This window comes from Patagioenas fasciata, chromosome 1 (assembly GCF_037038585.1).
Source record: "Patagioenas fasciata isolate bPatFas1 chromosome 1, bPatFas1.hap1, whole genome shotgun sequence".
Taxonomy (NCBI): Eukaryota; Metazoa; Chordata; class Aves; order Columbiformes; family Columbidae; genus Patagioenas; species Patagioenas fasciata.
Window position 1 is genome coordinate 28853535 of NC_092520.1, and position 27014 is coordinate 28880548.

Consider the following 27014-nt stretch of genomic DNA (forward strand, 5'->3'; position numbering starts at 1 on the left):
CTTCTGCTTTTTCTCAGCTGTCCTCTGGTGTGTTAAGTTTTGCCTATCAGGCAGAGCTGAAAGAGTTACATCACTAAGAGAAATTATTTTGTGTTCCCTGGGCTGACATTCCAAGGTTAAAACAGGAGGGATTATAGGTCTTTGCCATTCCACACTCACTCTTTTGCCTCTCTGTTAAATTTAATCTTCATGCAGTTCTGGTTGTGTAGCCCAAAAGCAACTGTTTAAGAGCGACTTGAACAAGAATCAAGGGGGCCCAACTGGGTTGACTGTAATTGGTTTTGTTAGTTTCAGTTAATAAAACCCAGTGCCTTGTAAAAGTGCAAACATCAACCATTGCATCATGGTTTATGAATTACTGGGCATGTTTTTCAGGCTCTGAGAGTTTGCAGTGAAATACTAAAGGTGACAAATCTGTTTCTTGGCATGTTTCTAGCTTCATCTCTAGCTTCCATGGTTATGTCAGTCGATCACCCGGGCCTGACATTTAGCCTCAGTCTCATCCGAAGTGAGCCAACGTACAACCAGCCAGTGCAGCAGTGGAGCTTTGTTTCAGATTTTGCGGTAAAACCTCAGCCTTTACTGTGTCTTCTCTTGCCCCAGCCTGCTAGTTAGGTTGTTGGTGGAACAGCTTTCTCTCCCTCTATAGGTTCGAGACTATTCTGGAACATACACCGTGAAGCTGATAGCTTGTACCACTGCTCCACATCAGGAGTACAGCCTGCCAGTGATCTGCAATCCTAGAGAGCCGATCACATTTGATCTGGATATCCGATTCCAGCAGGTACCACTCCAGTGATACCTTCATCATGTTTCCTTTTTACTCTGATTCTCAAATTGCCTTTCTTGGTCGTGTTTTGATAGTGCTAGAAACTGAATTTACTTGCTTATCAACAAACCAATTCCTGAATTGGTGGGACAACATATACTCCTCCTGCTATTTAACCAGTTTTACCCAACTAGGAGCACAAATGTTTTTTTTGTCCTCAATACCTGGCCATTCTTCGATAGCCAGTAGGAAGCTACTTGAAATTGGTTTTGATGATAGTTCCTGTGATATGAGCTAACCTTTGGGAATTCTTTACTTATCTGTTGGCTTTGGTATGAAATAGTGTTACCAGATAATTAGGAAAATGTAAAACTGTTATCAAAAGATTTTCAGCTGACACAAAGATCAGAGCTAGGTCTCTGGTATGAAAAGTGGGACCTCCAGAGGAATATTCAGTCAGTCCTAATGTAGGACTTCCTTCACTGACTGTAAAGGAAGTGTAGATAGCCAACACTGGTAAAATGCTGAGCTTTAGGACTCATTAGAGTAAGACAAATCCCACCCGTGGCAATATGGATCATATGGTAATGTGGGAGCAGGCAAACAGCATACCTTTCACAAATCCCAGATGTGAAGCTCTGTAGCTGGAAACAAAATATGGAGAAATGGACTCTGCTGTAGAAAGCATTGCTTGAAAAATATCTGAGGGTCATGTTGTATAGTTAACAGAATATAAACTGCCATTTATAGTATTATCAAAAGGGATAGCATAACCTTGGTAAGGTCATGTGTAAATAGGAAGTTTTATCATTTCTGTTATTTGGAGCCAATACAACTAGTACTGGAAGAGTGTGGCTGTGGTTTCATGCTTATTAGTAGTATAGATATATGCTATTAAATCACCTTATGGTATAAATCCAATCCGGATCAGTCAGGGATACACAATCACTTTTCTGTTGAAGTAGCCAGAATACACAAGGGAATGTATGCAGCCTTTATGCTTTCCTTTGGTGTTATGCCAGCTATGGGAGAACAGATGATTCCTGATATGGCATTAAGTCCTGGCAAAGTAAAAGATGATACATAAACTGACATGAAACCTGCATTCTCAGACTTAACCCAGCAAAGCATTTTTAAAAAAGTTTGAATGGAGGGAGGTAGGGGGAGTTTATACTAGTTCAGCACTTTGGCTTTTTTCTGACATTTGTAAGCTTCTAGGATCTCTAGAGCAATTCAGAGCAATGCTGAACCACAGCTTGTGTCTGGTCTTCATATGGACAAGATGTTGATAATTCAAAGAAAATCCAAAAGACCCTCAAAAATCATTGCAAAATGGGCAAAGTATCCTCAGGAGAGATCTCACTCCTACCTGGCAGAAGCCTATGACTAAAAACTGAGAACTATGACTAAGACTAAGAACTGGAAAAAAATAAAATGCATACTTGGAAACAAGTAAATGGATACTATAGGGATCATTGTATCAGATAAAGCTTTAATAATACAGTATATGGAAATTTCAGGTACATCAATTCAAAATAGAGATCAGGTGCAAAATCGCAAGTGTTGTAATTACCGAGGACTGAGGCCAGTTAGTCCCCCATCTCCAGCAATTTTCAAACCAAGACCAGCTCTTTTTCTTGAGATACTCATAGTAAAAGGAATTCAGGGAATTCTGTGGTCCATGATATTATTCCTTCTGATCATAGATTGAAAGACTATGTGGACTTAAAGCAGGTCCCAAAAAAGCAGCAGTTAGTGGCAGTAAAGCAGCACAAATTCACTAGGGTGTATCTAGCACTTTACCGCTAAGATTTCTAGGCATTCTGCAAAATTGAATGAACATCGGTATCCATATTTTAAGTGTAAGAAACAAAAGACAGAGAAGTCAGTATAAAAGGTCAGACTGTGATGCTGGTCCTTAGTCCAGGAAATACCTGATACCTTGCACAGGCCCACTGCATCCAGTTCTGGGGTCCCATGAAGGACATGAACGTGTTAGACAGGTCCAGAGTAGGGCTGTGAAAATGGTCAGAGGACTGGAGCACCTCTCCTGTGAAGAAAGGCTGAGAGAGTTGGGGTTTTTCAGCCTGGAGAAGAGAAGGCTCTGGGAAGACTTTATTGCAGCCTCTCAATATATAAAGGGGGCTTATAGGAAATACAGAGAGAGACTTTTTATGAAGGTGTGTAAGCTGAAAGAGGGTAGGTTTAGATTAAGGACATAAGAAGACATTTTTCAGGATGAAAGTGGTGAGACAGTAGAACAAGTTGCTCAGAGAAGCTGTGGATACCCCATCCCTTAAAGTGTTCAGGCTCATGTTGGATGGGCCTTTGAGCAGCCTGGTCTAGTGGAAAATGTCCCTGCCTGTGGCAGGAGGGTTGGGCTAGCTGATCTTTAAAGGTCCCTTCCAACCCAAACCTTTCTATGATACTATGAAGTCAATGAGTACAGGTGTCACAACTGGACTAAAATGACTTGACCAGTAAAGTCTAATGACAAAATGATGGGACAGGAATTGTCTCTCCCAATTCTTAGCCCAGAGCCCTAGCTACTGTACTGAATTATCTTCTTGGGTTTTTTTAATATGAAGCTTTTCATTTTCTTGGAAACTGTTCTAATTTCCTTCACAATTGTTTTCACTGCTCATGAACAAAGGGCCATTTTAAGAATCAAACATCCAGAAGACAATATGTTTGGTGTCTCCCCTCTGGAGATTTTGGTTCCACATTTCCTTCTTTAACATGTGTATGCTCGTCTCCTTTTTCCTCTCTCTGTGGCCCCTGAAGAGAGAAGCAGGTAACCTGGAACACTAGTGAATATTGTATTACCACTATCTCACTCTGGGATTTCCTGTACATGAACAGCATTCAACCTCTAAGCTCTGCTTTTATCCCAGTCCTTTCAGTATCTCCTTTCTTAAAATGTGTGACTATTTCCTGACAGAAACACTTCCATAATCAGGTTACTTGCTGCCCTGGGGTGGACGAGTCTCAGGAGCTCTCTGCTTCTTGAGGTACCAAGCATCTCATGGGCTTTGGTCCTTTGAAAGTGGAGAAGTCTACCATGAGTGATCTGCATTGTGCCCAAACCATCCATATGTAGAGTTGATGGGCATGGCAAACAGCCAGAATAAATTGACGCTACTGTTCTCACCCAGCAGATCCTCACAGATTATTTTTCTAAGAACTCTGGTTTAAAATGCCTCAAATGCACATGAAAATAATTACATTTAAACTATTGTAATGTATTACAGCTATGGGTCAGCCACTGGCAGCACCAAGACTTACACATAAAACTGAAATAAAAACAGTAACTCAAAATAGGATACCTAAAAGATGTATTCACTGCTATATGCACAGTATTTATCCAGGCCATTGCCGTGACCAGTGTTGTAAACTGTGTGGCTAAAGTCCAGTGCCATTAACTGAATACACACTTCTTGTTTCCTATTCAGTGGACACGTACTCTGCCCAGGAAGAGCCTGATGAGGCCATGCTTGATTCCCTTTCAGAAGCACAGCTGGAAAACTGTCATGTCAGTCAGGTGCTTGAAGCTGTGGGACTGCGATGCAATAGCCTGGATCCCAGACATTTAGAAAAAAGCATTCCAAAGAGAATGGAAATTGGTTTTTTTAATTATTATTTCTGTGAAAAGGCTCTGGCATTACAGTTCCTCTTTCTGAAGAGTAGGAGTGTTTCAGCTATACATTCTTCTTGCCAAATCCTATTGCTTTGATAGTTTTGGGACTCTATTGTGAAAAAAGGAATTTAAAGAAGAGTTAATGTGTCAGCTGTATAACTTGGAGCAATAGTTTCTATTGATATTGTTACATCTCATTCCATGAGCCCCTTGTCTGTGAGCCAGCAAGAATGTTTTCTTTTCTGCTTTCCTTCCTTCTTCTCCACACATATACACATACATATACATAAATATACATATATACATTAGCATTTTTTTATTTGTTTAATGGTCTCTTGTTCTTTTATATTTTTTTTTTAATGTGTGCATCTTCCAGATTGTTTCATCCGGTACACTGCATCTTTTTGAACTTTGAGCTCTTCCCAGTTCTTTCATTCACTACGTTTTTAACCTTTTGTTTTGCCATCTCCCTGTATAGTTTGCATTCTCACTTATGCTATATGGCCCAATAACAACCTGCTGCTGATAGTATTGATTTATTTTATTTTAGTGTAATCTAGGAAGAACCATAGATAACTATGTCAACTATATAAATATTAGCATAAAAAGATACTCAAATTGTTTGGTCCATTTTCCCGTGCATGATCTGATATCCTGCAGCACATCAGAAGAACTGATACTTGCAAATAAATAAATGTACTTTCAAATAATTGACAGAGGATCAGAAGCAGAGATGAGACTTGGGTGTAAGAATGAAAATGGGATAGACAAAACATGCTGTAATGAGTCAGAGGGAGACAAGTTATTGAGGGAAATATTTTCCTCATGTTACCCCCACACATAATTTGCCTTGGGTACCTCCTTGGCTGGGATTTGGAAAAATGTGGTGGGAAGAAACTAACCTAGAATCCTATCAAATATCACAGAGGCAGATAACCCAAAGGTTGTATGTGTGTAAAATATATAGCAAGATATGTCTAGCACAAATAAATCTTTTTGGTCAAACTGTATTATTACATGTAGATGTGCAGAGCTGATAAATAATGTACATTGGGAGAAGGTCATGCTGTGTGTTTTAGGAGTCATTAAAGAATACTTGTTGAAGAGTCTTATGCTGTTGTGTTTCAGGTCAGTGACCCAGTGGCTGCTGAATTCAGCTTGAACACCCAGATGTTCCTCCTCTCCAAAAAGGCACTTTGGCTGTCTGATGGGTCGATGGGCTTTGGGCAAGAAAGTGATGTTGCTTTCTCAGAAGGTATACTTGTGTACAGATTAAGCACAACTAATATGTATTCCACACTCTCAGGATCCTGTTTGAGACAAAACAAGATAGGAGTAAGGGTTTGAGTTTGCTGCTTGTGTTCTTTTGCACTTGCCTTTCCTACCTGGCAGTTTCCATCAGAGCTGTTCACCAATCTGCACTGAAACTGTTATGTCTGAGGGTTACAGTACTGGGGCCATTTCTCAAAAGCTGAGCACTTTATAAATATGGGCTGATATTAAGAACATTTCTAGTTGATAAGTAAGTGAATATCATACAGGTTTTTTTGTGAGTGAGTGTACTGGGTCTGTCAGATGGAGTGAACTTTCCTAACAGCTGCCACTATAGTGCTGTGCTTTGCATCTGTGGCTAAAACAGCCTTGATACCATGCCAGTGTTTTGGCTGTTGCTGACAGCATCAAGGCTTTCTCCCTTCCCCACACCCTCCACTGCCCAGGCTGGGAGTGGGGAGATTGATTCAATTGAGACACCTGTCAATGCACTTAAGCAATCATATAATTCCTCTGCTTTCCTTGCATGCCTGTTTTGCCTATTTATTGGAGTGCCAGCACCTTGAATACATATGTAACTGTCTTTTGTGATGTATTTGCACAGTCTCTTGAACAGCAGGTGCCTGGTCTCTCTCTCTCAAAGTCTACAGTTGCTCCAAATTGTTGTAAAAGCAACACATCATTTCTCCTTTCCTTTACCAGATTCTCAACCTTCCCAATCACTTTCTGTCATATGTATCTGACCGCTACCCATAGTACACTTTTCTTCCCTGCACAGCAATGGCCCAGGTTATTTGTACAGGCCTGGCAAGCATGTCCTATCTTAAACATTATCAGGCAGCTGAAATGCAATTACACAGTAGGGAGCCAAGTCTCAGAAAATGTCTCTGTGACTTTTCATAATGTTCATTCACTTGTACAGTATGCCAGACTGACCAAGTGTAAGTAAACTCTTATGCAGCCTGAACAGGATTCTACTGTCATAAAAAAGAACATCTCTTCAACAACATGCATTGTCAGGAGGCCAAAACCTACACCCTGGTCTGGTGCACAGGAGTATATAATGTCTCTTTAGCTCACTTTTTGAATAAGGATCCCAGTATAGCCCAGACATTACAGAAGCCTCTGCACCAGTTCAGGTTATAACAACAGCAAATGGCCTCCTACTGCTATTGTGTGGCCTGGAGTGCATGGAAGAGTGTGCCCTCTGATCATGACCTGCAGCAACCCCCCATGGTGGAAGCTGAGTAGCAAGTGTTCGTCAGGTAGACTTTGGATATAGCTGTAGCCAGATCTAGGATCTTCAGCTCAGACCTTTGACATGACCAGAAACTGCAGTCACATTGCACTGAGCTTCTTCTCTAGGCCTATTAACGTAGCCTCATACTGGCCTGAATGTTCCAGTGTAATTGGATGTGAACTGTGTGCCCTTTTTACAGGTGATATCATATATGGTCGGGTGATGGTGGATCCAGTGCAGAATTTGGGTGATTCATTCTACTGTAGCATCGAGAAGGTTTTCCTGTGCACAGGAGCTGATGGATATGTACCCAAATATAACCCATCCAACACTGAATATGGGTGCCTTGCTGATTCTCCATCCCTTCTGTACAGGTTTAAGATTGTGGTAAGTGTTCTAATTCTGGGAGGATGCACATATATATTTTAATTTTTTTTTCTAACTTCTTTTTTATCCAAAACCAACTGTTTTTTAAAATTATCTCAATGGCACCAATTTTTTAGCTTGATCTCCAGACTAACGTGAACTGATAAAGTGAATATCTTACCTTTCTTCCTTTTGGTTCTATTCTTATTCTTGCTGCGGACTCTCATAATTTAGAATTTGGCCTAAGTTAGAATCCCAAGATAGGCTTCTTCTCTGTATTGTCTATATCCATTAACCATACAGGGAGTGTTAGGAGACAAGCAAATTAAGGACTGGAATTTGCTTCATCTTTAGTCATCCAAAATTTAGTGTATAATGTAAAGTTAGTCATCCAGATTGCCTCTGTAGTCAACAGGGATAGATACCTGTAAAGCTGGCTTATAATATCTGAGATTATTTCCCTTCTGAAAATAATTATACAGTAAGCCTAGACAACTACAGACTTGATACCCAGCTTTTAGAGTTAACTTCAAGTAAGATGATTATCTAATTATCTAAACTAATTTATTTTAATGTCTGTAAATAGAAATGAAAGGTAGCTTCTTTAAACTGGCAAAAAGACTTCTTACTTTTACTTTAGACCACATTTCCATATCTTTTTACTTTAGAAATGTAGCTATAGTTGTTCTCTAGTGTTTCCCCTTTGTGTTTCAGCAAAAAAGTCTGTAGGCAAGTGATCAAATGGAAGTTAGTACAAGTCAAATGTGATCACAATTGCTTTCATGTATTTTCTCTTCATATTACACTGAATTGTATATAATAGCATGTGTAAATAACACAATATATACATTGCATGCAAATATTAGAACTCTTTTTCCTAGAAGAAATTAATCTATGTTTTACAAAGCTTTTTTTTTTCTTTTCCTCCTTGACCTTGTAGGACAAAGCTCAGCCAGAGACACAAGCCACAAGCTTTGGAAATGTGCTTTTTAATGCAAAACTTGCAATAGATGATCCTGAAGCAATTGCGTTAGTTAAACAGCCAGGTTCTGATGGATTTAAAGTAGACTCAACTCCTCTATTTCAGGTATGATTTCTGTAGCTTGTTAGCAAGAATACTGAAACAAGAAAGAAACAATTACAAGCCAATAGAAAGATTTATTCTGATTCCAGTGAGACTCAAACAGGATTATAAATGCCTAAAAATTTCCAGATATAAAATATGGAGCACTTTTCCAATGTTTAACCATCCTCACAGTAAAAAATTGTTTTACGATGTTAAAATAGAAATAGAGTTGCAGCCAGGCTTGAAGGTCCTCTTCTGCAGGCTGTCTACAGCTGAATTTCTTTGTAATGGCCATTTGTACTAGCAGCATAAAAAAATGACATGGTTATGCTTCTTCATCTGCTGATAGCCATAGAGTCTACCCATGGAGAGGCCCCCTCTTAAAATTTTGACAGAAAACATGATTTCTCTGGGGCACATTGGCGCATAGTAGGGGTTATCCGTGCATAATTTTGCAAGTTCAGGCAATCATTTCAGAACAGTGGTTGATTTTCTCTGTGTATAGTGCTGTCCAGAGTGTGTACATGTGTGATTAAATACAAAAACTTGTATCTTTCTAGGTATCTTTGGGTAGGGAGTGGTATGTCCATACAATCTACACTGTACGTTCAAAAGAGAATGCTAACCGTGGAATTGGCAAAAGAAGTGTGGAGCACCAGTACCACTCGCTCTTTAGTGGTGGGAGCCCCGGAGCATCCGCACAGAGACGTCAGAAGAGGGGAGTTGAGCAGGCCCCAGAACTTGCAAAAGGCATTGGAGCAGAAAACAACCGAGGAACAAACATACAACACATAGCACTAGATCGCACCAAGAAACAGGTTCCTCAAAGGGGGGTTGCGGTCAATGGCGTTCTCCCCAGGGAACTGAATAACCAAAGTGCAGGGGTCAGCGTAGTCACAATCATTGGCGGAGCTGCTGCCATTTTGCTTGCCATCTGCTTAATTGCAATCATCATTTTGCTGCTAAAACGGAAACAAAATTCTGAGAAGGGAGCCACAAAGGAGTCGGGCAGCAGTGAACCAATGATGCCACCATATAATTACACCAGCGACAGCTCGGAGGTTTGATTCCAATACATCAGGATTCAAACCAGAGTCTCCAGAGTGCCTCAAAAAAAACTTGAACTGCACTTTGTTAGCAGCAGATCATGGTGACTCATGAGGAATAAAAAGTTCATATGCTTCTTGGTGTACTTGAATTTTTTTATCTTGAACTTTTGCTGCCATTGTCAATGTTAGAAGATTCCATACCGAATCCTGACGTCCCTATATCATGCACTAATACTAAGCAGCAATTCAAGGAACTGCATTGTAAGGGAGAGATTTTTGTTTTGTTTTTGTATTTTCTGACATTTAAAAATGTAGAAGAAACTATCCAAAGGTGCTATATATCCTGTCTGCAATAAGAGAGGAAATCTGTTTCTTTGGAAACACAGAATACTTGAGAGGAGGAATCTTTACACACTTCAGTTAAATTTTGTACTGTTTCTCACAAAGAAATCAATGTCTACAAATAGTCGGAAAGGTGCTGAAATGCCTCAGGCATGAATCCTCCCTCCTATAAGCTTTTGACTTCACTTAAGCTATACCAGTGATTTTTCTTTTATTTTTACTTGTATGTAACCAAATTTTTTCAAAAGACAGCTAGACTAGGCAGGATAACATTATAATCAGTTGCATGTCACAGGATGCGATACATTTTATTCAGCTATTTAATCTGAGAATTTTTTTCCTTATGTTTATATAAAGCCAAAGTATACAACAAATCCAGAAAGAATTTTGTTGTTTCACAGAAACTGGATGCTTATGTTCTCTCGAGTTCATAATGGATCATGGAAGTATTGTAAGGTAAATTATGTTTGTTAGTGCATATCCGCTGCTGGGAAATGTAAACATTAGCATTTCAGTACCTAGAGAAGATTATAGAATTAGATTAAAAATGCAGAGGACAAGGTTCTGCCTGAACTGAGCCGAGGAATCATGATACTGAATCCAGCATGCGATTGTCAGTTGCCGTATTAAATGGCAACAAAGTGATGAAAAAAATCAATATTTTATTAAATCAAGTAGCATTTATTACTGTACAGTCATAGCACATCTTGACAAACATGATGGATCATTGTTGAGCATTTTTTAATAACTGATTACTTTTGCAAGAGTAATTCTAATTTTCTGTCATTGTTCTTGATTTAGGTAACATGAGAGCATGATATTCCAGGGAATTTTGGATCAGCCGTGTCCCATGTCAGTTTTTATCCAGACAGGACTTGTTTTGTCCCAGAAATAACCTGCCAAATACTTGGCCATGAAAGATACATAACCTTCAGGACAGTTTGTTCCATTTGTCACACTAGTGTTATATACCAATAAATAATCTCAAGTCAATTGAGTTAAACTATACAAACTATAAAATCTGAATCAGACTGTTGAAACTGTTGCTAAAATACCTGTTCCCTTCCACCATCTTGTGGTGGTGGGTGCGTGCATCCCCCGAGCTATATTCAGCTCCACTTCACTTGGCATTTGGTATTCTGGTGGCCATGCCACAGAGATCTGAGTTAGCTGAACAGAATCTAACTGGAAAGCAGCCTGGCTGCAAGCACACAATGCTGCCTCTCAACTGAAAAATCTACCCAAAAGGCTTCCTGACCTGGCCATGGTGTTCTGTCAACACAGACAGACCTGACCCCGTAATTCTGCACAATCGTCCTCTGAGCCATAAAGACTCAGAAGTGTTGAGGTCTGCTAGCCTGGGAATGTCTGTGCTTTGATTCATCATACAGTGTGAATATGCCACAGAGGGACTCACGCTGCTATCTCTTGCTCTGGATTTATATTGTTACGACTTCACTCATTTAATAAGATTTTTCATCAAATTAATCAGGTCAGAATCTATCCTACTTTTTCTAGGTTTTCTGAAGACTGTGACTCAGTCTTCTTAATTGAACGATGTTTGCAGAAACCTAAGGGTCAAACACCATGACTAAAATCATGTAGTCATCTTTTATTTTAATTAATCTGAGTTCTACCCTGAAACCATTATCCGCAAGATGTGCCCAGTGCATTAGACCTTTTTCCTAGTCACCTGACACTAATTCACTCTTTTAATTAAGTTCCTGGTTTTGTGATCCATGTATTGTGTGTGCAAGATTGATCAAAGACTTAACTCACAGATAATTTTATATATTTAGTTTAAGTTCACAACTAAGTTGCAGATGTAGCCCAAAATCAAATTTGCCTTTGTGCCTATATGTGAAATCACTATGATAATGAGAAATGCAGAATTTGTTTCCTAGACCCTGCATGTTTGGATAATAGCAGTCAATGTTTCTACAGGAAAATGGGACACATGTAAATAATAGAACATTTTAATATTTATAAAATGCCTGTTTTGTATAAGCAGAGAAGATCTTTTTAAAAATATATATATAAAATACAGAAATTAGGTGTTTATCAGTAGAGCTATTTTCCTGCTTTTGAATTTTAACAAACTGAAATACCGTTTACGTTACTTGCAGGCAAAATCTTTTTTTATTAATATTATTTCTTTTTATAAAACCACGTAAAAACCATGTGCTCTACAAGCCAAATATCTAGCCTGGTAAACAACTTTGAAACTGCTTTGAATAGCATCTGATTACAACTCTGTAAAATGCTTAGGTTGATGGGGATTATCAGACTAATGTTTTTCTAACAATATATAAAACAATAGGGCAAACTAGTGATAAAAAACACAAAGCAAGCACTGAAAAGCTGGGCAGGCATGAGTAAGATTCATGAGTTTGATATCAAAGTCTGGGAAAAAAAAATCCCAATGTTTTCAGTAAGGCCTGCCAGATTTGTCCCATTCTTAAGAAAATGGATTTCTTACAATTCAGTGAACTACAAATACCTCAGTAACAGCATGCCTTTTTTGTTATGGCTTCAAGGTTTTAGATTTCAGCAAGATGTTTTGGAGGCTTATTAACATTTTCCCTTCTACTTAACAAGTGGCCTTGTTTATACTAACCTGAATAAGTGCCTCATTCCCAGTTATGTGCACAAATATGTTAATATTTATCTATCCATGCAATAAACTGAGTATATTTTATATATATATATATTTAATCTATTTCCAGATTATGTATTCAGTTCTCTTTTCCCTGGAGATGTATATTCTGCTAGTGGTAATACCATTTGTTGAACCCTTTATACAATAATTACTGTGTTTAAATTTGTTATCAAGCTGTCAAAAATCTTTCCATACATATTTATTTGGAATAATTTTTTTTTTTGCTTATGTCTCTGGCTGTGATATTTGGCATTTGTATCAGGAAAAAAAATAATAAAATTACTTCTGGTTTGGTTACTGGTCTAAAATTTGTGTATAAGTATCACACTGTGAAGAGGGGTCAGTAATGAAGTGTTAAAAACTAATTTGTCCCATTGATAGAAGAACATAAACTTACTGCTGTGCTTGCAATAAACCTCACTGCTTTGTTCCCGAAGTAATTGTTTTCTGGTCATGAAGTGGTCAGTGCGGGGGCTGTTTTTTAATCATTGTGGTTGCTCTCTTGGCTTAGAGAGGGATTTTTCTTTCAACTCCAGAACATCAAAAATCTCTAGATATCTGCCGCTGCCCTGTGGGTTGGATTGCTGCATTCCTGTGTGCTGGCAGGCTGTCTTGTACCGCACTCATTGACAAGTGAAGCTGAGTCTCCCACTTCATGGCTAGTTACATGAGTAACGCTCACAGTATATTTACCAGCTGCTGTAAGAAAGGATAAACTAGCAGGCAGTGATTCCTGCTACTATCTAAACTTGCTCATGTGGATTATACTCTCAGCGGTTCCTCAGACTGAGCTGGGTCATCCAGTGTCCTACCTATGAGCTCTGTGTTGTGATTTCTGCCAGGGCAAATCAGATTAGAAGAGTTTATGTCCAACAGAAATAGTTATATATGATGTAAATGAATAAAGAATCTGGTCACTGGCCTATAGCACTATCAATAAATCAAAAGGCATTAATCTCAAGGATAGCCCACAGTGGGCAATTTACGTCCATGTTTTTTTCGACTCTTAGTGGGATTCTGATGCTCCTTAGGGTGTCCAAGTGTGTTCCATCAGGTCCAGGCTGACTCTCTTCACAGCCCAAGCATGGCTACATTCCAGCATTTATAGGAGTCAGGGTTTTCTTAATGCATCCTCATTGTCTTTTGAAAGAATGACTCAGCTCCTACCCCATAGAGTTCTGCTCCTACCACTGAATGCTTCATCTCTGAAAGCTGGTCAGTAAAGTATTCTCAAGTAACAGTTCAAGTTTTGGTTTTCTTATTATTTATATGTAGAGATGATCCATTCAGAATTTACCTTGCCCTACTGTTGCTTTGGCGAGTAACCACTGACTTACAGTAAAAATGAAGGGAACAGCTGGAAGATTTTTAAAGGATGCATCTTGTTTCATGTCATGGGCAATCTTCAGGCATGCAGTGGATTTCTGCTGTCTCCTCTCACTTGCATTTTCATGATACATGGGGTTTTGTGTGTAAGTTTACATGTAAAGCATGAATCTTCATCCACACAAAGTGAAGTGCTTCAGTGCAACTGGATGACCAGGTGTAACGATTATCATCTGTAGTGCCTTTTTCACCATTTTTGTAGCAAAAGTTCTAGCTCAGTTACCATGGAACACAAGAGGAGGCATTCTGGATAAGTGCATGCTGTATCCACCTCTTTAATAATACATTAATTTCTGCTTTTCTCCCTCTTACATTCCCTTCCAAAAGAAGCATATAATGGAACTAAATGAGACAGCAAATGACAAAAAGAATGATAAAAGGTAATGTCTTCCCCATGAGGAGAGATTAAATAGATAAGATTCTATTCCACTCTTCAATTCTCAGAAAGTAGTACCCAAGGGAGAGTATTATAGAGGTGCAGTAAATCCTGAATGTTACAGAGACAGTGAGTAGAGAGCAACGATTCACTGTTTCTTGTAATATTTTAGAGAGGTTCCACTCAACAAAATTTGCATGCTTCGAGGATGAAGAACAAAGTAGGCAATACCTAGTCATCTGACTCAAAATTAAAATTACAAGACTCTTAAGTGAAGGATGATCTGTATGCCAAACTGGAAAAGAAGTACAATTCATGGAAGAAAAGTCCATCAAAATAATCAATTTGTTTCAACAGCTGGTTCAGAAAGCCTGAACTAGAAAAAGCTGGAAGGATTCAGGAGAAGGATCAAGCTGTTTATCTTCTCTTTCCTTTCTCTTCCCTACAACTCCACCACTGGGCACAGAGGCAGATCACCCAACCCAGCACAGCCACTCTCATGCCCGAACAGTTGTACAAAGAGCCACCAGTCCCAGGCTTGGGATTGATAATATACTGTACAAAAACCATAATGTGTGGTGTGTTTGTTTTTGTTTTTTCTTAAGGTAAGAGAGAATGAAAGTTTCTGTTTTTCAGGTCTAACAGCTGCCTTACCTGCACGTCACATCTGCTGAGACCTCCTGCTGAGAACTGCTTGAAATGGTGGCATGAGCCCATAGCCTTTTCCTGGCGCATATCCTAAGAAGGCTTATGATCTGAACAGAATGAGGTAAAGCATCTGGAGAGAGGAAACTGGGGGCATACATAAAAGGTACTGTGGATGATATTATTTACCTTATAGACATGCTCCACTTATTCTCTGCTGTTCATAGCAAAAGGTTAAAAGAATATTTATTGGGCTAATAGTTGTCTCTTTCACTGATGTATATTTTTTTCTCATGTTCCTAATGGCACCAAAATGATCCTGGCAAGAAAGAAACACAAATACCAAATTATTTACAAGAAGTAGCTCATGGGGATGTGTCTGGGCTTCTCTTCCATTTACTGGCAAGAGACTTGGCTTTCAGTCCAGCAAGCTACACTGCGCCCCAGTGAACTTTAACAACAAAGTCCAAAAAAAAGTCATTAATGGACTGTATCATGATGGGCACAGACACCTAAAAGTTGCTGAACAGAGGTGAAACAGGAGAGTGCAGCAGTCACTGCTGATTGAAGGTCTACATGCCATGTTCAGTTATGGGAAAAGGTTGGTTCATCAGTGGTGATTCCCAGCACAGCAGCCTGTGCTCTGGGACACAAATCCGCCTGCACGAAGCACCCAGAGTAATGAGTGGCTGCAAATGTTTCATTGCTAACATAAATGTTTTTAACTGGACTGGCATCTCAAAAAGATGAGTTTCAGAAGCAGAACCCACTTCTTGCTTTTATGTAGCAAGGGCAAATGTGAGCATTTCAATAACTGCTTTCTGTTGCTGGCAGATTTTTTCTGAACTAGTTGTAAACAGCTTGTTCAGGAAATTCAGACTCTGTTATCAAACACCGGCACAAAGAGGTTTGGGTGCACAACTCCTGCAACAGTTGCTGCACTCATTTATTACCATTTCCCCAGCTGCAGTGAGTTTCCAATGCTGCACTCAGACCACGACCACAAATAGCAGTGTAAGTCTGAGCTCTTTTGGATTTGTGCACTGCAGCTTGGATTTTCCTTCCCAATTTGGCTCTCAAGATGAAGGTGTCAACAAGATATTTCTCCCCCATGAAATTTCAGTTTCCTCAGGAACTGTGCAGTTGACATCCATAGCATCATTATGAATGGTGAGAGTGATGTCAACAAAAAAAAATCTTGCCACATTTAGGTATTGCCTGTAGTTTCCATCTGGAAATGTCAGCTGTGGTAATATACATTAATCCAGTCTCCTCATGAAGTTTTATTGTCCAGCAAAATGATTGGTTACAAAGTATGACTGCAACAAGTGCTTGTGTATACACACAAACACACACACAGAATTTGGTTTTATTCTTACGTAAATTTTGTAAAGATTTCAATATGTAATATATTTTAAACTTTACATATACTTAGGTATATGTTTGTGCGTTTTATATAGTATGTAACAGATATCAATATATTGAAATTGTATATATTTCACGTGTGCGTGTGTGTTTATATTTTTGTATTATATAACACAATCTTTTATTTATAAGTAATTCCTCAGAGAAGATCACAAGGGTGAACTTTTACAAGCTGGGAAGCAGAATTTAAGGTGTATTCGCCTGGAAGGAATCACAGCAGCCAAACCCTCAGCCAAAACCTGACAACACACCTCCCAGCGCTTGGGGTCAGGAAGACTGATTTGATACACGCTGCTGGAATCCAGATTAAACAAACTGGTGCCATTCAAGACTGTCTCCCATATGGTGATTTCAGAGTTTGCAGCTCCTGGGATGATCAGCTGCAGTCTCTACTTCCAGCTTTCCAGCACTGGTCAGCTGCAGGATGCCAGGGAGCGGTACAACCAGTCCTTCAAAATATCCTTCTGTTTAGAGAGCAGCAAGTAAATGCATTGAGAAAAAGAGAAGTGAGATGAGAGATGGTCTCCAAAAGTCCATGTTTCAGTGCCTCTTCTATTTATTTCATGTCAAGAACCTGCAGCAGCAGGATTTTCCCCTCCTGAGTGCCTGCAGCCGAGGGGCTGGAAAACAACAGCCATGGCAGCAGCTTCTCCTTGTGCCCCTCTCCTGGGCTGCTGGTCTCTTGGGTCCTCTCCAGTGACCACTGAGAGCTGGGTTGGGTCATTCATTAGCAGAGTGGCCTCAAAATGCCTCAAACAGGGGGAAGGCAGCAGCTCAGTCAGTGAGAATGTGTCCCCCAGGATCAGGGCCAGGGGATGCTCAAAGCACCACATGAGTCCTCTCTCCCTGGTCCCCAGACATTTCAAGAGAATATTTTTCATTTGGTGAAGGTATGAAATTAAAAGCTAATCAGCTGCCCAGGGAATGAGGAAGTTTGGCTGTTAAACAAAGAAGAGCCGTCTGCTGTCGGACGTCGTCCAAAATTTCTCAAAGGGACAACAAAGATGCTGCTTTATTCCCATGTGAGTGCCCATGGACATGGGCTTTAACTCCTCAGTGGCTCCTGGCACCCCTGGCCAGGGCAGGAGAGGTCGCTTGGGTCCAGCTCAGACCAGCCCTTGCCATCCCACTGGAGCACTCAAACCTAATCTTCAGTCTGCTTCTCATTAACCGTGCTGGGGCAGTTACTCATAAAACAAAGCAAAAAGGAGAGCTCAAGACACAGGGAGCATCTGAACTGGTAAGTCACCAACACTGGCTGCAAACGGGGCTTTTTCATGCTGCTGTCACACAGTGTGAAGTGAAGCTATTGCTTAAAATAGATTGGGAGGGAGGAAAAGGGAGATAAATGTGTACTGTAAAGAAAAGTAAGCAGGCCAAGAGGGTCCCTGCAGATTAAAAGTTGCTTTTCTGTGGTAACAGTTACAGAAAGCCAGGTTGAGTATTCAGAAAGATCTTAATTTAATGACTTGAGAACAAACAGTTCTGACATCATCTCTAATTTCTTTATTTTGGGCTTTTGCTTCATAATTTTCTGGAAAATGTAAATTCAATCTCCTTTCTGCCTGGTGCCATCCCTCATATACCTGGACTTCAAAGGGAAAATGCCAGGGCCATGTTTATCTTCCTAATATAGATCTTGATGAACTGGACACACAATGAGAATTTTATCTTTGGGAATTAAAAAAACAAACCAAAGCAAAAACAAAACAAAAAGAAAAATATATACAACTGCATTTTACTATTTTCAGAAATGTTAAAGTACTGAAAATGAAATACATCACAACTGACCAGGCATTTTTCAGACTCCAGTAAAATCAGCCCTGAAGGCATCAGTGAATTACATACAAAATGGGGAAAATAAATAATCTTCAATTTTAATGCAATCATTAACAGCAGAGATATATCAAATTGGATATGGTCTGGGCTTAGCCGTCTCAACCTGTATCCCTTTATTTCATTCCTGTTTTCCCTTTACTGTAGTTCCTTCCTGTATTTCCTTTATTTTTTGCTGCGTGAAAATGTTGAAAACGTGCCACCTTCTGTTCTTTCCAGCTATTGCACAGTTCCAAGGAAACTTCCACTCACTAAGGGGTTTCCAAGGAAACCAGAAATTAGTCCAACTCAGACAGCTGTTTCTGGAAAGTAAAGGGAGACAAGGAATGCGATAATTCGTCCCATCTTTGGGACGGGATGACTGCACTGGACACAGATCTGTATCTGCTCTTTTTTGCCTTGCCCCCAGCTCCCTCACCTCCACAGGTACACCCACACGTATACACTTCGCTTCAGAGCTGCTCTGGGAAAATCACCCTCCTCTCCTTTCACTGATGCAGGGATGCCGCAGAGCTTCTGCCAGGGCACCCAGAGCATCCTCGCTTGCACACTACCACAAAAAACAGTGGGATGGGGAGGTCAAAACAGAGCTTCAGGCCCAAAGTCTTGCTTTTGTGTTTCCTGACTTTTGACCTCAGTCTTTGTATTGCTAGTGTTTCCTTTTCCCAAAAATCCCAAGGGACATTTCTTACACCACTACCTCTCTACAAGTTTATCCCAGTATCTTAGTCTTCTGTTGTCCCAAATAAAGCACAATGTTATGTGTATGAGGAAATTCCTCTGCATAGCTTTTCCTACCCGTGTTTCTTCTTCCCATTGAAGGATTCACTCTAACTACAGATAAACTTGGACTTTGGCAAGACCTGGCTGGTTCTCCAAACTCCAAGGTATGGGAAATGCTTTATTTTCTTTTCTCCAACCACTAACAAGTAGTGAGCTTCTATCTAAGTAGGTAAGGCTGTGTTCAGGGATCTTAGCTGCTTTTCACTGAGGACTCTGCAATGGAAGACCACGTAGGCAGGAGATATTTCTGTGTTAGGCAGCAGGGAAGAAGAATAGTACATATGAGAGGATGTACATAACCACAGAAATTATGTTTATGGGTTACTTTTGCAGGCAGATAAGGACATGGTCAAGGTATATCTCTCAGGGCGGCAGAAAAGGAATGTCATACTCTTTATCTGTATTTGCATGAGGAGGGTTTTTCTGAGTTCACAGCTGCATTCTTCCGTACCTTATATGCATTATCTTGCTTGTATATGGCCTTGGACAGCTCTGTGTAGGGGATCCAGCCTGTCTGACTCCTTAGAGAGGGCACTTCCAAATATCTGAGTTGTAGATAGGGTTATTTATTCCTTAAGAACACTGTAAATACAATTAAGCCAGCCTTTATTTCTACTGCAACCCCCATGGCAGAAGGGCTATCTGCAGACTGTAAAGTGGAATAAATAATGAGTGAAATAAATATCCATAAAAGGTGTATTTTTTCTCTCTGTGTTCTTTTAACTTCAGCGATATGTGTTATGACAGAGGAGACAAAGGCCCTTTCTGCCTAATCTTGTGTGCCAGAAAGGTGTTAGCATTCCTAAATAGCTGACCTTATATCACAATACCTCAAGGCACTATAATTCCTATTAGAAATGAAGCTAGGCCTCTACCTACTGTGAAATATGCAGAGCTTAAAGATGATTTAAAGTAATCTTTCCCCCTCCCTTCTAGTCGTAAGTGGAATTTAGCTGGAACAGAGAATAGGGGCCCCAGATAAACTCTTGACTTGCAGGGAGTGGAAGGAGTGTATTGCAGTAAATCAGAAAGTCTGTAAGGCATGGAGTGGGGTCAGACTTCTGACTGCAATAACCACCTCTGAAAGGACGCAAATGAGATAAGCCTTGTTCTATGGGAATAAACTGTGGTGGTCAGCACAAAACATTTCATCTTGCCTTCCAGGGTCTAATGCCATGATGCTGATGTAGCTGGGTAGAGCAAGGTGTTCACAGCTAGCTCTGAACTGTTCTGCCAACTGAGAAGGCAGTGACTTCATTAAAAATTACCCTTAAAATGTGGGTTGAACAGCACTGCTTTTGCTGGGCAGTCGGTTAAAAAGCTGTGTAGAAAACTGGACTTGTATCCGGGCAAGTTGCTTTTGGAGACAGCTGAGTAAAGGCTGTGATGTCAAGAGGTGAGCAGCTCTCAGTATCCCACAGTGAATCCCACCAGAGGTGTCTCAGAAGATAATGCATGTTTCATTCTGAAATCCCAGTGGGCCACCCAAGACATCTTCGGTGTGGGAGGTATTATTCTTTCCTCTTATTTTGTATATGCAAGTTGTTAAGGACTCCTTAGAGCAGACCTCCACTAGGATAATACAAGTCAATTTTTTGGAACCCACTGGCTGCACTGATCGTCATGGAGCTGAGACACAGCTCATGTACGAGCAGCCTGTGCTGTGGAGAACCACCCATGTGCGTGTGAACCCAGAGCTGACTCCCCATTGGCCCTGGTACCTGTCGTGGGAAGTAGAAAAGCATCTCAGAAAGCAGGACTGGCAGTTTCGTGGTTCTTCATGAAAGTTTGCTTCCATGGCAGAGCACATAGCTGCCCACTGGATGGCACCAGGACTCCGCACGTACACCGCTGCTGGAGGCATGCAAGCTTCTCTCCAGCATCCCTCACTGCCCCATCACTGGGCTAAATGGTGTTTGACAAATAGACACAGCAAGACCCTGGAAGCAAAGGGTCGTAGCAACAGCGACATGTAGATGCTGGGAGGTTTAGCTGAATTTAGCTGCAGGATTCTCTGTCTTAAAGTATATTAACATCCCACATGTGACCAGATCAAGAGCATTGGTGCTGCCACAGTGAGTGAACGCTTTTTGGTATCTCAGTGGAGAGTGCATGCAGCAAACCTATGGCAGGTGTTTATAGAATGTACAAGTAAATGCTGTTAATACTCTTCTCCACAAAAGCTGAAGCTGGGCTTGCTGCCTAAATGTACACCTGCAGTGTACTAACTGAAGCCAAAAAGCTTTACTCACTTCACCACAGAAAGGGGAGGTGTTTGGAAATTTAGTGTTCCATTGCATTACATTGTAATTCTTAATGATCTCTCATGGCTTTTTATTCATTTATTTGTCATTGCTCAGGCAGAAATGTAAATGCCTGTGACATGGAAGCCAGCTCCAAATTTACCTAAGAAACTGCTGCTGGTGGCAGGAAAGAACGAGGAAAACTTGCAAGGCAGAGTAGAACTGCCCCAAGAGTAGAACGCCTGGTAGGGGCCTTTTTTCGCACCCCCATGCTTTATATAACATTGAGGAGGAGAAGCCTCACCCTTTGGATGGCACAGGCCAGCGGGCTCTGGGTGCAGAACTAGATAGTGTCCAAGCCCACGAACAGCACGAGCAGGCATGGAATTAGGTCTCATATCTGCGCATGTCTCTGAGGCTTAGAGTGCCATGGGCATCAGCCCTTTCAAACCTGTTATTTATTTCTTCTACCCCCACCAAGCCAGCAACACATAGAACAAGCACCTTCAGTTCACGTAGAAGAAGGAAAGCTAAGAGAGATGCCCAGACATGGGTGGCACTGGCTGCCAAGGCTCTCTGGGTACAGCCCCAACCTTGGCTTCCACAGCAGGGCTGCAGGCTGGGCTGCTGTCAGGGATGGCAGCAGGGTCACTGCTGGGACCACAGGCTGAACCAGAACAGTGCAGAGGTGGTTTAAAACCATGTCCCAATATACCTAAACATTAATCTTCCTCATTCAGGAGTAAAGTCAAAATCGAACATGAGTGGCCTGGAAATATGACTCACACATAAAAATACACAGCAGGACGTGTGCTCACATATTAGTGAGGGCAGATACCTTCTGCTTCTAAGATGTGTTGGCTAAATACAGGAAAACATTCTTTGTGTTCACATTATTTCTGCAGGTACAATGTATAAACCATATAATCTGAGCAGTGTATGCCTGACCCCTCTTTGGGGACATCCAGCCAGTCTCCTTCTGAAGGCATCAGTATTGCCCTCTGTACACAAGACACTGAAAGGGCAGCTGAGTTGTGGTTCATATCATTTTGCTGGAGGCCATTTGCTGCAAAATTGAGCTGGCAAGAGGGAAGATTCCTGCTATGATCACCGTGTCCAGGCTGGGTACGGCACCTATCCCTGACAGTACAAAGAGGAACAACGTTCATCCAAATAGCTGCCTAAAAAGCAGATGGCTGCAAAGGGTCAGAGCTCCATGGTGGAATTTCTGCAGAAATAAGAGATCAGCACATGTTACCTGAATAAGTGTCCCGCTGAGCGGTTACAAAAGTCTCCCAGATGTTACCCTTCTAGAACAGGACAGCAGATGCTCTGCCTGCCCCCTGGGGACGTTCTGCACCTCCTGACACTGAAACAGGCTGTGACTGAGCAGCTTCTCCTCTGCAATAAAAACAAAACTCTCCTCACGGTCATATCCTGTCTCCTTTGCCCCTTTCTCTTTGAATTTCATCCTTGAACATCAAAACCAAGGGATCAAGAAAAGTAGGACAGCTTCTGGTCTGCCAGTGGAGCCAACCTCAACTCGCCCAAGCGCGATGGGGGCCGGAGCAGAGCCTTGTCCCAGGCTTGGGAGAGGAGAAGCTTTCTTGTGTCTCATGTTTCTCCGAGCTACTGGGTGAAGTGAATGTTTTAGATTTAATTTGCAGATCAGAACAAAAAAAAAGAAAGCTGCCAACAGCACACAGGCACACGTCTCACTGTGTTGTACATCGTATGTGATTTTTTATGCCTTTTGTTTGTGAAACACTTTTTTAGTATAACTGAGTGATCGTCTAAAACATTAGAATATCTCAGTTTAATAAGTGAGAAAATGCAAGGCATGATGGTCAGTAATAGTTATAAATTACTTTTCTAAATTTTGCCCCCATGAAAGGGTGGATTATATGCTCCCAAATCCACAGAACTGGATGTGTGACCTTTATTTTTATTCTTCTCACTGGTTAAAATTTAGCTTTTGCCACTGATATATTCAAGATGCCTTTTGCTTTTCTCTCATGAGAGGGAGAAGAAAATAAACACCTAAAGAGATAATTATATTCATTACAGTCCAGAAGAATGGAGAAGTTGGGAAAGATAGAAATATTTAAAATACGTTTAATTTTGTAGGTATATGTGTATTTGTTATAGTTGGTAGCCTGGAAAAAAATATGGGTTGTCTTTGGGTTTTATAATTAAATTGAAAGGAAAAGAAAGAAAAAAGAAAGAAAAATAAATAAAAATGAAAGAAGGAAAAACAAAAAACAAAAACAACCAACCAACCGAAACAAAACAAAAATTAAAAAAAAAATTTAAAAAAAAATAAAAAAACCAAACAAACAAAAAAAAAACCACACACAAAAACCCACCACACACAAAGGATGGATTTGAGGCTAAGAGTCCAGACAGAGTGTCAGGCTGTTTGAGTGCAATGGCAATACCACAAAGGCCCTGTGTGATGTAGGCCAAGTTGTTTTTTTCCTCATTTCCAGCAGTTCTTTGCTTTCTCCTGGGGCGAGAGAGTCCCCTGCATGCTCAGGCATCTCCTCCTCTCCTGGCCATGACCTGTCCAATGGCTTTTTCTCTCAGCAAGACTCTGGCTGGTATATTTGAAAATTCGACCTGCATTTCTTAAAGGTGTTAAAAGCTCTGAGATCTTGAAAAGCATAGCTGAGCTAAAAACCAGGATCCATTATTACAGTAGGGGAACTATTACCATAGTAGCATAATATAATTATTGTTTGACCTAACCACCCCACCCTCTCCCTCCGTAGTGTCTTATATAGGTCACCTCTGCAATGTGTTAAACTCCCAGAAGCAGTGCTGGGTTTGTACATATTTCACAAATTTGGGGTTTTTTTTATTCTTTTTTCTTCTTTTTTTTTTTGACAGTATGTAAAGAAAATCACAGAATTGAGCCTACTCATTGGGAAAATGATGGAGGAACCCATGAGGGAAAACTAAGGCTGGTTGCTTAATCCCCTAAAAATCCAGGCTCCTCAGTGAGCCCAGAAAAGGCCACGGATATCTTGGTTTTCCTCTTTTAAATAAAATTCTTTTGTTATTTTTTTCAGCAGATACACTTAGGAGCACTAAATGCAGAACATTTAAAGAACATATAGACAAAAAGGCCAATTTTTCATGGCAAAAGCAACTAGAACCTAAATTAACGTTTTAATTTATGACCTAGATTGTGGTAAAGAAAAAAAGTATAGTTTCAATTTACACTCTCAATTTACATCGACTCTAAAGAGGTCCTGCTGTTAAGAGGAACTTTTCAAATTAGACCCACACTTCATGGTCCGCTGTTGAAAAAGGATTTTAAAATCTAATTTTCTGAAATGTCAGAAGTGAAATATTGCCTTTTGTGTTTGTCACAATTCCCTGTAACTCAGCAAAGCAGATATCACCGCAGTGCTTATTTGTAAAATGTGCTTTGTGAAGCTGTTCTTTGTACCCTTCTGGCAGGCAGAGGTGAAAGGGGGCAGGAGGGAAACGAAAGAAGAGTTTGGTGGTTTTAGTATTTGCACAGATTAAGGAAAATAAAGCCTTTTGGAAGTACTTCAAGCCAAAGAACAAAAACTACTGCTGGTGCTCGAAACACTGTGAAAACTTACAAAGTTCAAATGAAGTTACTGAACTAAGACATAGCATATATCCAAAATAAAGCAAGTCTGCCTCCCTGAGATCAGGGTTCACTAGTACTGGACTGTGGGTCAACTGAGAGATCAATATCATGTCTGGTGAAAAGTAGCTGATGAGTAAATACTAAAGGACTTTGCCTTTAGAAAAATGACAGGCACATAAGTCATTTTAGGGTGAGTTTTCTGTTTTCTCTCCTTCATGTATGTGCTGCAAAATTTCAGCTGAGATTCCTTTTTTTAAAAATTTTATTTTAATGTGGCTTTGGACTGGAATATTTTGCATTATGTTACAAATTACAGTCCCAGCCATTCTGAAGAACTAGAAAAACCATTGGCAAGATCATTTTAGATAAACCCAGACAAAGACAAATAAAGCATAAAGAATCTTAAGTCTAGTTATATGAATGGTTATGTGTGCACTTGCTCTTTTGTGTTTGTGAGAGACAGTGAGAAAGATCCCTATTTAATTAGTTACTAGTTTATATTTTTGAGACAAAAATGTCTTTATTAAGAGTTAGAACACCTTCTTAAATTCAAGTATGTAATGGTTATGGATCACATCACTACGGATAGGCATTATGAACACACATGCACGCACTTCACGAGGAACCAAAAGCGTGCAAATCTAATTAAAAACAAGTGAAAGCAAAAAATGGCTTTTTCAAGGTCTCTAAAAAAGTGATCCACGGAAATGTCTTCCCATGAGTTTGTCCATGGCTGTTTGTGTAGCTGTACCAACAGACCTCGGTACCCTGGCAAACAACCCAGCCCAGGCAATAGAAACCGCTCTCCTCCCCTCTGATAAAGCCTGACACAACAGCAAAATTTTGGTGTGACCTCGCAGCACAGAGCTGCCTTTCCTGTGACTGCAGGAGTAGCAAATCAACGCTGGTTGTGTTGCAGACTTCTGCAAATTGTTGACTTTTCAGCTGGGAGAAGTCATGTTTTTTCTCAAGGAAAGGGCATTGAGAGTGACAATGCTGACTTTTTTTCTTATTTTTTGTTTGTCTGGAGGGAAAAAAAAAGACCCACTCACACTCCTTTTTCTGTTTTAGCGACTGAGATTGCTCAGTGATTGACGGCAGCTATGTTAGACCTAGCAGTGGAACTATCTCTCAAAATGGCAGGAGCCTTAGCATGCTCCACAGCTACTGCTGCTCTTAATGAACTCCACTCATTATCTTCTCTTTGTTCATGCAAGAGTGGAAAGTCCTTATTTCACCAGCTGCAAGTTTAACAAGCCTTTTCTGCTCCCCAGGGAGAGCATGAGCCCTGCTCCCAAGAGAACTTCTTCCACCAAAACTTTATCTTGAGCACAAACCAGCTTCATGGTGGAAACTTCTGCTCTTCCTCACCACCCAGCATGGGTTTGGGAGCCAGAGTTCCTGATGAAAATGATGTGATTTTGGAATGGCAATAAATCAATTTTGTCACTGTATAACTGCAGAAGGAGTGAGATGGTGGGAAGTGATGACAGAGTGAAAATAACCTTGGTCTTAACAGTTCCCATTTCTGATCTCCTGTAAACATCTCCCAAAGAGCATGAATTTGGACCCTGAGGATCCACAGGTACTTTTCCTCACCTTCACCCTCCTAACTGACAGCTGAAGTGAGAGTGGAAGCCAGAAGAGGCAGGGTGAAGGCAACTGACTGTCTCTTGGAAAAAACCTCTGCCTAGAGCAGGCAAAACTTAGTTTTTGCTGATGTGAGTTTGAAGCCAGAAATATTCTTGTTGCTACATCTTCTGGTACATCTGGCTACATCTTTCTGTGACCACCAATGGACAGATAGTACTTACCATCCATATCTCTTTTTCTCAGAGGGAGCCACCCACCACACTTGTGGGACAGTGTAAAGTAGTAAACTGGTTTCTTGATACCTTACACCTTCTTCTCTTCCCCTACCTGCTTGTCTTGAAGCAGCTCTTCCTGGAGGTGCTTCTGTCTGAGGAATAAAGCAAGGGAAGTCTCTTAGGCAAGGGGTGGGATGAAGTGGAGGCCCCTTCACCCTCACAGTGTAACATGACTGTGGGCTGTGAGCATGAATTCACCTCACAAATAATGGAGTGCTGGTTTAAGAATTCTGTTGCTACTAATTAGAGACAGAGACTTAAATGTGGTGTATTAAAGGGTAGTTTAACCCCAGAACTTGTGGGCCGCCATGTGATCATCTCTGGGATGTGACCTGCCTTTAAATCAGATGGGCATTTTTCCATTCTCATGAGTCAACAACATTATACTTGGGAGAAAACAATCCAGTAAAAGTTGGCAAAAATGAGG

At 40.6% G+C, this 27014-nt stretch overlaps 2 protein-coding genes across 2 annotated transcripts in view; both read left to right on the forward strand.

Annotated features, from left to right (window-relative positions):
* FREM2 (FRAS1 related extracellular matrix 2) overlaps nucleotides 1–12697 on the forward strand; it is a 134005-nt gene extending 121308 nt beyond the window's left edge. Inside the window, exons 19-24 of the mRNA XM_065829327.2 lie at nucleotides 437–564; nucleotides 650–784; nucleotides 5535–5661; nucleotides 7118–7305; nucleotides 8225–8371; nucleotides 8911–12697. Coding sequence (XP_065685399.2) covers nucleotides 437–564; nucleotides 650–784; nucleotides 5535–5661; nucleotides 7118–7305; nucleotides 8225–8371; nucleotides 8911–9417 — 1232 coding nt within the window. The 3' untranslated portion in view covers nucleotides 9418–12697. The remainder of the gene's footprint in view (nucleotides 1–436; nucleotides 565–649; nucleotides 785–5534; nucleotides 5662–7117; nucleotides 7306–8224; nucleotides 8372–8910) is intronic.
* A 4208-nt stretch (nucleotides 12698–16905) lies between these two features.
* LOC136106776 (complement C4-A-like) overlaps nucleotides 16906–27014 on the forward strand; it is a 59538-nt gene continuing 49429 nt past the window's right edge. Inside the window, exon 1 of the mRNA XM_065847386.2 lies at nucleotides 16906–17472. The gene's annotated coding sequence lies outside the window, so the exon portion shown is untranslated. The remainder of the gene's footprint in view (nucleotides 17473–27014) is intronic.